A 16386-nucleotide genomic window follows, 5' to 3' on the forward strand; every position below is an offset into this window, starting at 1 on the left:
TAGTTCTCGAAATAATCCCGATTATGTTTTTGTCATACTCGAGCAAGCCTTTAAAAACATAATCTGACAAAAATGTCCAATGTAAGTTTGCTTTAAAGGTCTTCATCAATGTACCAAACAGCATTAGGACGTTTTAAACAAAGTGAGCTGCTAGACAACATCCCGGGTGTCTTCACCTCGTCTAACGCCCGTGTTTCCCACAAATCCTGTTTTTATTGTCTTTTCCCCACAACTGAAGTAGAAAGTCCGAGTAGTAACTTACACCAAGAGTTTGTTTGCAGTCGCGCGCCTCTGGCTCTCTCGCAGCGTCGGGATGAATAAACTCGTCACATCCGTGTTAAACTTCTTTCAGGAAGCTTTCTATCCCGACACACACACACACACACACACACTCACACACACACACTTTCTTATTTCTGCTGGTCACATACAGACCCTGTGATGAACTAATTCCCGGTATGGATCTCATCTGGGATGGTCCATGGCACACTTCGGCTCTGTGAGGGTTGTTTAATAAAACAACGGGAAGTTTGGCGACATGCGTCTCTTTGGGCTTCTGCTGCTGTGTCTCTCTTTCTGGACGTCGCATTCGGTGTTTAAAATACCTCTTAAGATATTTGCGGTGAAGTTTAACGCGTCGGTGCAGTTGGACCTCAGGCCTTTGACACAGAATGATGTCGGAGCTGACAGAGGACTCTCTCTGGCGTCCGATGCCGCCGGTGCTGTCAACTTTCTGGACATGATCAACAATTTACAGGGAGACTCTGGTAGGGGATATTATATTGAGATGGTCGTAGGAACTCCTGGGCAGACGGTATGTCATTTCCTCAATGTCAAAACTTGGGAGAGCTTTCATTTACACATGCAACATTGTTAGAAATGTTACACTTCCTTTTGTCTTTTCCTTTTTTCATAATGTATCATTGTATTTAAATAGGGTGAACTTCGGTCTACAAATGAAGAGTTTGAACCAATGAGCTTGTTTTATTTGTATAAAGCACCTTTGAACAGTTTATTTAACATCTCTCTAGTCTCCTTATGTGCATTGATATAAAAAGTGGCTTTAGAATTGGACTGTGATTCATTTATGAAATTGTTTTATTATTGTAAAAATAAGGGACGGACCGGTGTGTACATTTTGCCGATAACCGATGGTTCTTTAAAATTGGAAGCCGATGACCAATATAATGGCCGATATACAGTATCTAGATTTAAATATAACAGTTCGTGATTCTTATACAAAAGTCAAAAGTGCACATCTGCTTTTATATGAAAACATTTATTTACATTTAGTCATTTAGCAGACGCTTTTATCCAAAGCGACTTACAGAGAGTTCAGGGAGCAATAAGCGATGCACATTCACTGCAGTTCTCTTTTTCCCCCTGAATATCACGTACCAAGTCTACTTTACACTAGTTGAACATTATTTAACCTTCAAACTCTTCTGGAATATGTTTTATTCAGCAAACAAATGCTAGATGTTCTTCCCGAGCAACCCAGAAAAATTTTAACCGAAAAAATATGGTTTAGTTCCTATCATACTGTACCTACATCAACAGTGTTTTGCCAGTAGCGGTAAGTGAATGATCACGACAGAAAGACAGTACTGTACCGTATTTTAACTGCGAGCAGCATGAACCTGGCGAAAATGATTTATGATTTATCGGCTATAATATATCAGCCTAAATTTAATTAATATAACATTAAAAATAAACATTTATCGGCCGGTAATTTATCGTGCATCCTTAGTTTAAATAAATGAAACACTTATTTCAAGCAACAAACGTATTTGAAATCAAATGTACTGTTTAAATTGTACACTAATATTTTTAATGGTTGTTAATCATTAGTGTATTTTTCCCGGATGTCCTTGAACTTACTTTCTACACCGATTAAAATTGAAAAAACCCAAACATGTACAGTCAGGTCTGAGACATAAACGTATACCTTCCTGCAGACGTCACTTTGTTTAATATTTAGTTATTTCATGCAATGACATTTTATGTTTTGAATTACATTTGACATACTAATGTGTTTTCATAAGGTTTGCCCTTTTCGTTCTTTGTCGAACCACTGATTTTAGATCAGCTGTTGCTGTGCTTCACAGTTATCACCTCGTGCAACAAAGGATGGGTTAGGCTGATCTCAGAGCAGCGTTCCTGGCATTAAAAGTTCAGACAGCATGTGATGTGAAAGGCTCTACGAAAATGCCTCGGGCAGAGGACGGAGACCAAAGAGCTCTTGATCTCTTTGCTGAGAATATGTAAGAGGCAGCTCACATGGGTTCACATGACATCGGGCCTCTTGATGAGAGCAGCTGACTCAGATTAAGGCCCAAAGGAGACGGGTGTAAAGGCGTTGTGGTCAATTTGTCTTACCAGTGTTAAAACCCAAAGGGATAACATGGATAACATCTGTTAGATGTGTAGATGGTAGATATGTACATTTGAAAAATTGCATATGAAAAGCGAAATCAAGATTCATTTATGTTGTCAGAAATTATATAGTTATGTTCACTTACTTTTATTCTTTGAAAAGGCTCATATGACACAGCTAAAACAATTATTATCGTTTGTTTTAGACGAAATGCAATGTGTAAACACGAGTTAAGGTTAAAAACGCTGTATTTTCCACATACCGTGACTGTTTGTATCTCCTCTTTGCTCCGCCTCTCTGACACGCCCTGATCATCGCTCTGAAAAGCGCTATGATTGGCCAGTTAACCAGTCGTAGTGATTGGTCGAATAATGGCTCGCCTCTTACAATAATTGGAACATCAGGTTCCTCTTCAATTGTACTGACAGGTACGCCCACCTTACTTTTGGGCGGTCTTAGTCAAATCATACCACAAACTGATGTAGATTTGTATGGGTGTGGCTACACGAGGCGTTTCAGGCAGGTCTGGGTGAGCATTCGCCTTTAGACAGAATGCTTCTCATGTTCCGACACTTTCATTTTTGCAATTTTACATGTCTAATACATGCATGGGCAACTTATAACACGCCAAAGACACAGAAAAACACGTATTAGCACCTAATGGCCCCTTTAAGCTTACAGTATAGAGTGAAATTGTAATCAGAACAAAGTGAGTGCTAAATTCCAGTGTCGTGACGTATACTATCTTGTTGGTTCTCTTTTGTTAAACGACAACTACATTTTAAATTAATGTGCTACAAAAGGTTTTCCTACAATGATGGCATAGAAGAACCATTCACTGGAACCATTTCTTTCTGATAGTTCTTTGGCGTTCTTCGTCTAACCATTTTTCCAAAAATGGTTATACCATGGCATCATAAAGCATCTTTATATTTAAAGGGATAGTTCACCCAAAAAGTAAAATTCTGTCATGAATTACTCGCCCTCAAGTCGTTCAAAACCTGCATACATTTCTTTGATTGGTTGAACACAAAGCAGGATATTTGGAAGAATGTTAGCAACTGAGATTTCTGGGACATCATTGACTACGGTTTAATAGGAATAGGATTGATGACTGTATTTGGTTGTAAATTGCATTCACTACAGGATGTCGATCAAGACTCGGGGAGACAGTATCAAGTTGAGCAACTTAACTCCATTTTAGATAAAGTAACAACAGCACGGTATGGCTTACAGGCCTTTGAATTCAGGATCCACTAATACAATGTATTCCAGAAGCGGCGTTAATTTACCGTCAGCTAAACCCTGAACCCAAACCTTGCTTACTCGGGGTATGTCTGATCTGGAACACGTTTGTAGGGTAAGTTTAAAGTTGAGAGTGTTCATTTTTGGGTAATGTGTTGATGCATATTTAACCTTTGGCCCAATTACTGTCGTACATTCTGTAGTTGTTTCAATTATCTCTTAATTTCATGTATTATTCTTCACACGGGAGATTGAAGTTATCTCATGTTAATATTTCATTTTGATGTGTATTTATTTGGTAAGTGGTGGGAAAATGTACAGTCTGCCACGGCTTGGGTACATACATCCCATTGCTCAATAAAAATACTTGCATTGCTCTCCCCACTATACTGTATACGATATGATTTGAACCAGTTCAAGCAGATACTTCTGAAAATCTCTCTTAAAGGGATACTTCACCCAAAAATGAAAAGTCTGTCATGAATTACTCACTCTCTAGCTGTTTCAAACATGTATACATTTCTTTGTTTGGTTGAACCCAAAGAGAGATATCTTGGAGTAATGTTAGCAACCAACCGTTCTGAAGCACTACGTTGACTGCTGTAGTAGAAAACGTTGAATGGTTGTCAAAAGTCCCCCAGAACTGTTTGTTTTCCTACATTTCTCAAAATATCTTCTTTTGTGTTCAATAGAACCAAAAAATTACAAAGAAATCCTACAATGGCAGTCGATGGTGCTTCAGAACAGTTGGTTGCTCACATTATTCCAAAACATCTCTCTTTGTGTTCAACCCAACAAAGAAATGTACACATGTCTGAAACAACTATTTTAAAAATAAAAAATTTTTTTCAGTCTCCCTTTAAGATGTTTGTTGTGGAATGTGCAATGCCATAGAATATAATTTCCCTTCTATCGTCTCACCGTAAATAAATGACTACGGTAAACCGCGTTGTGAATATGTAATTAAGGGTACTCATGTTAATTGAGGCGCTCTTTCTAAATGAGCCACTAAATGTGAAATCTGTCGCATGTGCCGAGGCGACGGACTGGAGTGGCTCACATCTGCTAATTGGTACAAACAGGTAGCAGATGCGTTCCCAGTGACTGCCAGCGAGCGTCTGCCAATTAGCTAAGCCACCGCTTAGAGCCGCTTCAGCGTGAGAGGAGTCATGGGAGCGAGGTGTTCCCTTTATGTACCCTCCACAAAGGTGGCCGGCATATTGCCTGAAAGATTTGTGAGGATTTTTCAAACCTTGGGTGGTAAACTGAAATGTACCGGGGTGTGTAATGTCTCTGAAATATCATTCTGTGGCTGAGTAACTAGGTTATATTTGGTTATATTCAGCCAAATATTAACATTCATGTTGTTCTAAACCTAGTTGTATGACATTTCTCCGATTGGTACATTGCCTTGTGTGAACATGTGTTTAAGATTAAATTCAATTTGATTCATATACAGTAGCGCTTTTCACAATGTGCAGTGTTCCAAAGCAGCTTTACAGGGGAGAAACCTTAAAACACAAAATAGGTAAAACACATTACATGGTGTTTATACAACAAGCAAGATTATTCTAGTAAATAATATCTAACGTCAGCAGTCTCCCGGTGGTTTATTTAGCATATTCTGCTTTAAGTGAATGCTTGGTTGTAAAGATGCGTCTTTAATCTAGATCTAAATTGGGCGAGTGTGTCTGATCCTGGAATAATATCAGGAAGGTTATTCCAGAGTTTAGGTGCTACGTATGAGAAAGCTCGACCCCCTTTGGTGGATTTAGTTATTCTAGGTATTATCAAAAGTCCTGAGTTTTGAGATCTTAGAGAGCGTGATGGGTTGTAGTGTGATAGAAGCTCTGTTAGGTAGGTAGGGGCTAAACCCTTCAAGGCTTTATAAGTGATTAAAAGAACTTTAAAGTCAATACGATACTTAATGTGAAGCCAGTGAAGGGTTGATAACATTGGGGTTATGTGATGGTATTTTCTGAACTAACTGTAGTTTGTTTATTGATGATGCAGGACAAACACTAAGTAGTGTATTACAGTAGTCAAGTCTTGAGGTCATAAATGCATGAATAAGCTTCTCCGCGTCAGCAACACACAGAATATTTGGTAATTTGGCAACATTTCTAAGGAAGAAGAAGGCTGTTTTTGTGACATTTGAGATGTGGCAGGATGTGTGTTCGGTGTTTCCAGAACATTATTCCTTCAGTATTTTCTTACGCTGAAGCCTGCAAGGAATGCGGAAATCTGCCCAATAATATAAAAGCATGATCTAGTTCTGCTTTTCCAGAAAGGTCTCTAGTTACAAACACAATAAAGCCTGTGGAATACTTATTTTTAAAATGTTCGCGAGCATACAGCCGAACGCACAGCCTTGCAAAGTATTCTGCTTCCGACTTGTACAAACAGGTATTGACGCATGCGTATTGCGACATATTGTCACGCCTTCTGTACCCTGTCCCTCGCGTACGTGTTATAAGGGAACTATACTTAAGCCTCTTGAATTACATCCAGGCCTCTGCTAAATAAGCAAAGACATAATTCCCATGTTCAGTATGCCATACTCCTTTAAAAGTATACGAAGTATGCTATGTACATTTTTGCATACATAACCAGCTGACCTACAGAACTTCAAAAACGGAATTGGACAGAGAGCACACTGGGATGGGTACTATACCCACAATGCGGTGCTCCATATTTAATGCATTTTTTTCATAACTTTTCATAACTTCATAAATTACTTTTCTTATTTTATGTAAAGTGAATGTTTTTATGACACATGGATAGCAATCCTTAAATTAAACACATAGAGATATTTATTATTGTAGAATGTGTTTCACAGGGCAGTATTGCATTGAAAACAATGTCTTTCTGGTTTTCTCTCCCACCTCAATCCGAGTCATTACTTGGTAACATCTGAAGATTCGCGTGGTGTTTAATTTAAACCGAGTATTAAATGTGTTTGTGGGTTTAACTGATTTTAAATGAAGCTGTTAGGATGAATGCGGCGGAGCAGATCTGTGTGTAATGTATATTATGATGCAGTTAACTATGAGGAATGCTCATAATGGCCTCTTTGGCAACTGGGTGAGATGGCACGGCTCTGTTATCTCATTAGTTCTGCCTCGTTGAACCAGCGCTCCGACAACATTATTCCAACCGCCGCGGTCGGCTCACACTCGCCTGCCAGTCAGAAACATATGTGTGGAGAGAGCTCCGCTGTGCCTGGGATATAGATGTTAGGCAATACAGGACACATTAATAAACTATAGAACGCACATAGGCTACTGCACATGTATTTAAACCAAAATTGTGTGATTATTTACACATGGCTCAACAATAAAGGATACACGTCACTAGGCATGGCCTGAATACGGTATACCGAGGTTTAACAGAGTTAAGGTTTCAAAACCACTAAAATGGACTGTGATACCGTTTCTAAGGTATGAGCAGAAAGAAATATAATTAAATCATGTAATTCAATGTTTGATATTCATGTCTAATATATATGACAAAAAATGTTCTATATATTGGTTTAATTAAATGTATTTTGTCCAGTTGAAAAGTTGTGTAGTTATAATAATACAGAGGTATTTTTGATTAAGGATGTTACAAAGATCCATAAAGGGATGTTATGTAAAACAAGCTTTTAATTAAATAAACAAACAATAAAACGAACTTAAAATTCACACAAACATAATAAAACACGACATAAAGTCCAGGCCTGGTCGTCTCTCGCCATACACTCCTGTCGCTCGTCCTTTTATGCTCCCGGAGCTCCTCCGTGAATGAGCTCCTCCGTGAATACGACTCTTTCTCCTGTGGAAGACAAAAGAAGATATTTCGTACAAGTGGTTTTGCATCCACACAATACACTCGTAAAAACAAAGGTCACATGCAGCAATGCCATAGAAGAACCTTTCAGTCAAAGGTCTCTTTCTTACTTTTGTATAATCTTAAGAGCCTTTTTCGCCACAAACAATTTTTTGAAACAGAAAAGTTTTTCAGACGTTAAAGGTCCAAAATCAAACCAAAACGTTATTCAATGGCATCAAAAAACATTATAAAGCACCATTTTTTAAGAGTGTAAAAAGGGGTCTGCATTCTTTAAAAAATCTTCTTTTGCAAATGAAAGAAAGTCAGGTTTACATTGGCATCAAGATGACATTTCAAATGATTGATGTCTTTACGATGTTGTCTGCACGTGGCATCTTTGTATTATTTATCTTGCACAGAAAAGTTGAATTAATACTTCAATACCATAAAATCCTAAAATTAATAAATGATCATGTATTTACATTTATACATTTGGCAAAGAGTCTTCGACCTATAAATTGTTCAAAACCCACATGGAGACTTTCTGTCTACTAAAGAAATGCAAATGGTGGCAGGGCCTGTCTAGCTCTACATAAAATAGTTCTCATTTGCTGCTATTCAGTACAGGTTTGAAGTTGAATCTTCATATTAATTTATCCTAAAACCAAAACATTTTCAGACAAAATTTGGCCAGTTAATTTTTTCAAAATAAAGAAAATATGGCACAACTTGTGCATTTCTCACATACTTCAATTATAGTTCATCTGAATTCATTTATATGATGAATTATTCATAAATTATTCCCTTTTATTTTATTGTAAAGCACTTTGTGACTCCTCCCTATCTGTGAAAGGTGCTATGTAAATAAATGTAACTTACCTACTTACTTACTAATAATAAGGTAATAATAATTCAAGTAACTTTCATTGATTTCTATTTTATCTTTACAGCTGAACGTCCTGGTCGATACTGGAAGCAGCAACTTCGCTGTAGCTGCAGCAGCACATCCCTACATAACACACTACTTCAACAGATCGCTGTAAGATCACGTCATCGAGTAATATGATGTGCATTAGTGATGAACCAATGTCACTGTTTCAAGTTTTCTTCAGTTCCAGTACATATCAAAGCGCTGGGAGGGCCGTTGCGGTTAAATACACGCAGGGGGAATGGGAAGGTGAACTTGGAGATGACCACCTCACCATTCCTCAAGGACCCGGTGGCACCATCATCATCAACATAGCTGCCATCCTCGTCTCCGAAGGCTTCTTCCTGCCTGGGATCAACTGGCAGGGAATTTTGGGCCTTGCGTATCCTCTTCTGGCTCGAGTAAGTGACGTGAAGCGTTTCAGTTTGAACGTTTTTTAGTAAAGGAAAGTGTAAATGTTTGGCTTAGGTGTGGCTCATGTCCTCAAACATCAGTGGCTATCCGGGTTTGACTCATACTTTTTCAGTGTGGAAAGTGATAAGGATCCTTGAAATGATGGGTGTATATGTGTTCAAAAATAATTCAAGGGTGTAATGAATTAGTTTTTGATAGTGGGCTGTACCATAATAATTGTGTCCGATGCGTTTAATCTATTTAATTACTTTTTTAACATAAAAATAAGAAGTGCATCAACTTCACTTTTGGACACTAGTACCGCAAAAAAGGCTGTTGAAAGGTTTGTTTGTAAGGTCTACATTGTTAAACAAGTTGATAAGTTCAAAGCTCACAGGTTTCTGTTTAAACTCAGATTCATATTAGATGGCGTTTATATTTGTCTTCTCTCAGCCCGATCCCTCAGTAGAGCCCTTCTTCAATTCTGTTGTGCGGCAGACGGGCATTCCAGATGTCTTCTCTCTCCAGATGTGTGGAGCAGGAGTGTCTGCCAGCACTACAGACGACCCAGCGGGCGGAAGCCTGGTATGTATTCAACCCGTAGTCTTGCATTGATTTACAATCTTGCATCTTGATCCTAAATATATTCATTTGACCCTGTACAACAAAACTAGCCTTAAAGTCCCCGTGAACAAGAAGTTGTGATCGATTTTACTTCCGTATTTTGACGCATTTCCGAGTGAAATGGAATTTTGAATGAGAAAACAGTGCTCGTAGCTTTCGTCTTTCTCTGCGATCTGATTGGATGTATAAAAACGGCAGCAGACAGTTGAAGGGGAGGAGTTAACAGAGGCTCCGCCCAAACTGTCTAACATACATCATGGCTAGTCACTACAGAACGGAAGTGCATTTTCAGATTTTAAGTGAAGATTATGAGGCCACACGATTTTTTTTAAAGAAAATGATCCACGCTGCAATATGACATGAATAAATAAGCATTGTAATTTTTCATTTCACGTGACTTTAAGGGTCAATTTTTCGAAATTGAGATTTTTACATTATCCGAAAGAGTAAGTACGCTCCTGGGCATCCTCTCACAAAAATAAAGTTTTTAATATTTATGGTGGGAAATTTATAAGATATCCTCATGGATCATGATCTTGACTTAATATCCTTATGATTCTTGGCATAAAAGAGTTTGACCCATACAAAGTTCTGTTGGCAATTGCCACAAATATTCCTGTGCTACTTAAAGGGATTCTTATATATACTATACTATAATATGTATAATGTTTAAAAGTATAAATAGTTCAATATCATTACTGGAAACATTTCTTGCTCAGTAGTCACAGCTTTTCAAAAGACAAAAGTGACCCTGGACCACAAAACCAGTCTTAAAGTGATACTTCACCCAAAAATGAGTCATCATTTACTGGCCTCCGAGTCTCCAAATCTGTTCTGATAAACACAGAGAAAGATATTTGAAAGAATGCTTATTCCGTATCCGCAATGAAGGTATATGAATCTGTGTGATATCCAATGTTCTGAATTCATATACCTCTCCATCAATAAAAGATACATGCTAATGCAAGGGACGAGTGGCAAACTGCCTCATCTGAGCACCTGTGATCGAATCATACCGGCCAGGTGTGAACAGAACCAAGAAAAACATCAATAAGAGTTGGCGCTGAAGTAGTCAGTATCAGTCAGGCTTCCCGCTCTCATAAATCAGATCAGTTAAAAGCTCTCAAGGACAGATGAGATTATTCATCTCAACTACTCGAGACACATAATAGCACAGTGCCGGTCTGAGTCTTGCACCTCGGGTCTTGTTAGTGAGGAGCTCATTAAGCTAAAGAGAGCCCCCTACTGCTGTTGCATTCTGTTGGTAATACATGACTGCTGGACGAGGGGATGACCCTGTGCCCCGCCGAGAGGAGCAGATGGACAGCACGGCGGGGATGGGTGTGTCCCGTGCCCAATACTGAACATCCCTTTTTGAAATATTTGACATACCTCTTAGTTGGATGCTGTTTGCAAAAATCAGAGCATCAGATCTGACGTGCTTCACTTGTTAGATAAATTGTGGCCTCGTTGAAAAACAAATGTGTTGGGTAGGTTGCGGTAGGGAAGCGACAAAAGGCCTTTTTTAGGAACGCTTGGGGGCATATCCGGTTCAGCGTCAATTGTGTAAATCTATTTCCGGCAGTATGTATACAACTGTTGTAGCAAAAAAGAAACTAGACAATTGTAAACCAATCTACGAAAATGCAGAAGCATAATAAACTAAACTTGAAACCCAAGATGTTTCTGGAGATGTTACTGCCTTTCTACTTTTTGGGGTGTTTTCATAGTAGTGCTTTAAAACGGTTAAAACGAAACATTTTCGTTGATTGGTTTCCAATTGTCTAGTGTCTCTTTGCTACAACACCTACTGCCGCAAATATCTTTTGACATTTAAACTAATGACTCTACCGCATAAACTTAATTTCAACTAATTTTCTGTTTTAAACTGCTGGACCGGTTTCCCAAATTAGATCAAGCCAGGACAAGGTCTTAGTTAAATGCTAAAGTTTGCCGAATAGTGGGTCAGTCACTCTTCTTTCCCATGTTGCATTAATAAGGAGTTGTCAACAAACTAAGTTGTGCTATCTCTATATCAGTATATAGTAAATGTAAGTTAAAGTGTCGCCAATGTAACCGCTTAAAACTTGAAGTGGCGCTGAGGTCTTAAAATGTCTTAACAAAACTCTAAAAATGAGCCCTGAATGTTGTTTCTGTATCGAAATGAAAGTTCTTTTAAGAAGTGTCTTTTGTGCTGTGTTGCAGATCATGGGAGGGGTTGAGCCAACCTTGTACCGGGGTTCTGTTTGGTACACCCCAATCCCAGAAGAGTGGTACTACCAAGTGGAAGTTTTGAAGCTTGAAGTTGGAGACCAAAATTTAAATCTAGACTGCAAAGAGGTATTGGAGGCAAACCAAATTTAAACTTATCCTCATATGAACTCTAGGCTACTGTACATGTACTGCAAAATAAAGGCAATTCCGATCTAGCACATCCTTTGCAGAAAGAGATAAGATCTGTTAAATCTTGTGCTTGGAGTGGCTTCAAGGATGTGCTGGATTTGTACCTCTGAAGGCTGCCAGTACTATAGTATTCAAATATGACGTTCTTATCTCCGCCGTAATGATGTTTATGAATGCTGTTAGACGGAGGCCTTGACGATTGTCTTTCATGTTCTTTTAAGTACAACTCCGATAAAGCCATAGTGGATAGTGGGACGACTCTCCTTCGACTGCCTGGAAATGTGTTTAACGCAGTCGTGGAGGCCATTATGGATACATCATTGGTATGACCTTCACAACAGCACATTATCTGTGTGGTAGTAGAAATGTTCGCACACAAATTGCATGGATAGTATTCTCACAGGAGCTGCAATGGTAGTTTCTGTAAACTGCTGTTAAAATGTTTTATCCTGAGATAATCACCCCCACACACCTCATCTTTAAAATCCATCAAAATACAGTATATAGTTTGATTTGTGGTGTTGTTATTGTCATGTTTATTGATAGTAAATGATCCATGATCATTGAAGTAAATGATGGTAGACAGAATCCAGTCATGCTTGTTTCAATCTCTGTCCTCTTTTCTAGATTCAAGGCTTCTCTGCTGGATTCTTTGGCGGAACCAAGTTGGCATGTTGGGTGAGAGGAGAATCACCATGGAGGCTTTTTCCTAAAATCTCAATCTATCTCAGAGCAACAAACGCCAGCGAGTCTTTTCGCATCTCCATTCTCCCACAGGTCAGCACCAGACGACAGAGAATAGATATAAGCTCATAATGTCCGCATTAAGAGTCCTAAAGGAAAGGTCATCCCTTAAATTAAGCTTTATTAAAAATACAGAATTATTATCTTGTTTTAGATATTAAAAACATGTTCCTCAAAATAAAAACCAATGTTTTCCCCTGCAGCTGTATGTGCAGCCTGTCACAGATATTGACGGGACGTTGGACTGTTTTCGTTTTGGAATCTCCCCTTCAGCCAACGGATTAGTCATTGGAGCTACAGTGATGGAGGGCTTCTATGTCATCTTTGACCGTGACAAAAAGAGGGTGGGCTTCGCTGTTAGCACCTGTGCAGGTAGGTGGATTTAAGGGTCTATGGATTCATATTTGGGTGATTCTCACGGAATCTTGGTTTCTATATGTCAAACACTATTTTCTTAAAGCAAAACTATTGAGTGCACCTGACCCCCAGTCTTCTTCCGGTTTGTGTTTGGCTGGTGTCTAATAATATAACCTTTAATATTTTAAATTATTTATGTTAATATTAATTTGTAATAATATTTTTCTTGTATAATAATTGTGTTAAATAAACGATTTGTTGAATGCGTCATGTAGTTTGGTCGCATTTAAAGAAAGCGTACGGTACATTGACATCTAGTGGTTGAGCTTGGTATCGCAGTCTAAATTCAAAATATTGGAGAGACAAGTTTAGCCAAGAAACGATTCTTCTGTGTTGCTTTTGATTGTTATCAGAAATAATCTACAGGCGCTCTATTGTTTGCAATTGTGTATCGGAAGTTCAGTTGAGGTCACAAAAGTGCGCATAGGCAGTTTCTTTCATTGGAGAACATCTAGTTAAACTTTTAAAATGTTAAACATTTTTTCAGAATATTATAATTTGAAATTGCCACACTGATTCACCAAATCAGGATGCATTACCATAATGATAATTTCAACAGAAAAGCAATTAAATACGTAATTCATTCTTATGTCAAAATAATGCTTTGTGCAGAGTAAAGAACACAATAATGTTTATTATGATCAGTTTTGTGTTACCAAATCCTGTTTTACAACCTAAATCTTTACTGCTGTGATGTTTCGGGGGTTTCGTGAGAATGACCCATTTTCGTTTTTTATGTTACAGCTTTTAATAATGTTTTACGTGCATGTCTTGGCATGAATGTGAGATTACATTGACTGTCCATTGGCCAGGCTTCCAATCTCCAAAGATCCAATAAATTCGTGAAGGACAAAATCAACGCTTCCCAACATTTTGTTCCTATTCCAGAAGCTATTTCCCTCTGTATTTCCCACTACAGAAAAATCTGAAAAAGATCATTCAGAAACAGAGCTGGAGGGGATGGGTTAACCCATCAAATTTCATCACGTTGTGTCAACCAAGTAAACGGGACAATTTTTAATTGATGAATTTATCAAATTGGAAAGGTTTCCCCATCTCTCCCGGCCCACCGACACCTATCATAAACAACGAAAAGTATTTGAACATTCAATATACAATGAACATTTGTCTCCCCTCATTCCATCAGAAAACGGCGGTGTACCGCTGGCGGAGATCGCTGGGCCTTTCCTAACCGAGGGTGTAGAGTCAGACTGTACGGCCGGCGTGTTTCTCAGAGAGCCTGTGATGTGGCTGATCGCGTACGCTCTGATGGCCGTATGTGCCCTGGTGCTGATCATACTCCTCATTCTGCTAATACTACCCTGTCGACGGCACAGAGACGGCGAGATCACGGATGAGTCGTCACTGGTGCGCCATCGCATCAAATGACGTCAGGGCTCCAAAGAGTCCACAGGACAAGAAACAGGGGTGAATATATTGCGCTGAACCCTGGATGAGATCTCTAGATCACGTGCACCTGTTTTGTGGGATATGCCGGGATTTGGACGTCTGTGGACACATTTTCTGTACCATTTAAACGTTTTAGACTTCATACAAAACTAAAGAATGAAGATCAAATCAGGATTATACCTTTTACGTTTTTAGTTGAATGTATATTTGTTAAGAAAGTATGAATATCAATCTGGTGTTGAACTAGAGTACAGGGCACAGGCAGACTGCATTCTGATATGTTTCTTTATTCTGCACCGCTTGAGTGTCTCAAATATGATTCTGTTAATAAAACTACTGAAAGTCGACTGAAGGTTTGGTCTCTCAGGTCCCTTTTACAATGGTCACTTCTAGTTCAAGTTTGCCCCCATTCACTTTCCATAGTCATTACTATTCCTACTATAGAAAGTCAAATGAACTACTCCTCTAAAGCAAACACATCTATATAGAAACATTTCCCCAAAATGATATTTTGTCATGATTGACCTTATCATTCCAGAGAGTTGTATGATCTTCTTATCTGTGAAACACTAAATTTACCTATAAATATCTGCTCTGGCCAATTCGATAAGAATATACATAATATATTTAACATTAAAAAATGCCTGCAAACAACGTCTTGATGATCATTTCTCAATTGCTTTTGATAAACTTGAATAAAATCACGGTAGCGTGAAACGGCATAAGGATGATGATACAAATGTCATTATTGGTGAACTAGTCCTAGGATTTATGATTTCACTAGATAGCAGAATAATGTTTTGTTGTTTTATAGTTTTTAAGGATGGTGATAAAGAACAGTAACACATAACAGATACCAAAAATGTATTCTGTATAAATAAAACATGGAAATAAAACATTTATGCCTGGATGCAAGGCCCAGTACTAGGCTGGTTTGACTGGGAGGCAATTACATATTCCAGCTGGGCAGATATATAGGTGCTTGCATGCATCATTTTAAATCTTTTCTCCGATTAAATCGACGGATCCATATTTAATTGAAAGCACAAGTATGAGCATTTAGTAATTTATTTAGTAATTTAGTAAATTACTTAGTCATTTGATCGTTGTTGAATATTTTTGTAGGGGTCCGAGAACAATTGGAGGTTCAAAGCCCCCCAGACCCGGTCCTGCTGGAAACTGACTTTGCTCGCTTATATTTAAGCATTTTGCCAGAAGTCAGCCACACGCCACTGAACCACTGCTATAGTTCATCATATTAACTTTGGACATGTTTAGTAACTTTAGGTGTCCTAATACTTTCCGGACTTAATTGTTAACAATTGCGTACCAATTGTTTTATCATTTTAAACATCAATTTTGTGAAACTCTTTTGTTTGAGAAGTGTGCTTAAAAATAAATGCCAGTTGTTTTGATATGTTGTTTGCGTATAACGATACGCACGTGTCCTAACACTGCTTAAGTTATATTTAAATGTCACTAATGCATTTCTTTTATTCTGTGTCCATTGACATGAAAATGATCATATTTGCGTTTACATTAGTTGCTTGAATTTCTTCACATTATTATAGGAAATGAATACAGAGCCGTTACATTGTTTATCGTGACGTACTTTACGCTTTCATAAGTTTTGTGTATTAAACATTGTGTTTGTATAAAACTTTTGAAAATATAAACGGCTTTAAAACAGCTTTACAAATCAATCAAAAGCTTAAAAGATATTTAAAAAATCGTTTGTATCCAAACCTTTGTAAGTTAATAAAGAATTAAGGATGATAACGTATGTGAACAGCATTTTATTATGGGCTCTAATATCTCATTCATGACTTATGAATAATATATGTACAGATATATATTGGTAAATCTGAAATGGAACTGGGATTGATGAGCTCATGTTCTCATGACAAATCTTTCCATCATGCTCACGTTCTCTTTCTGAATGTGCTCATCTCGTCTTTAAGTGTTTGTTTTGTCGACTGCCTTCACATGTTGTTGATTTACCACCAGATGGGGCAGTTAGTTTCTTCAAAAA

The 16386-nt window shown here is 38.1% G+C and overlaps 1 protein-coding gene across 1 annotated transcript; it reads left to right on the top strand.

Annotated features, from left to right (window-relative positions):
• Positions 1-262: 262 nt before the first annotated feature.
• On the top strand, positions 263-14701 carry bace2 (beta-secretase 2). The gene is made up of 9 exons (XM_079481534.1): positions 263-814; positions 8386-8474; positions 8548-8764; positions 9210-9341; positions 11586-11720; positions 12005-12106; positions 12411-12560; positions 12731-12899; positions 14092-14701. The coding sequence occupies exons 1-9, from the start codon at positions 539-541 to the stop codon at positions 14331-14333; spliced, it is 1512 nt and encodes a 503-aa protein (XP_079337660.1). The 5' UTR covers positions 263-538; the 3' UTR covers positions 14334-14701.
• The last annotated feature ends 1685 nt before the right edge of the window (positions 14702-16386 follow it).

This window comes from Barbatula barbatula (genome assembly GCF_947034865.1).
Source record: "Barbatula barbatula genome assembly, chromosome: 19".
Classification (NCBI taxonomy): Eukaryota; Metazoa; Chordata; class Actinopteri; order Cypriniformes; family Nemacheilidae; genus Barbatula; species Barbatula barbatula.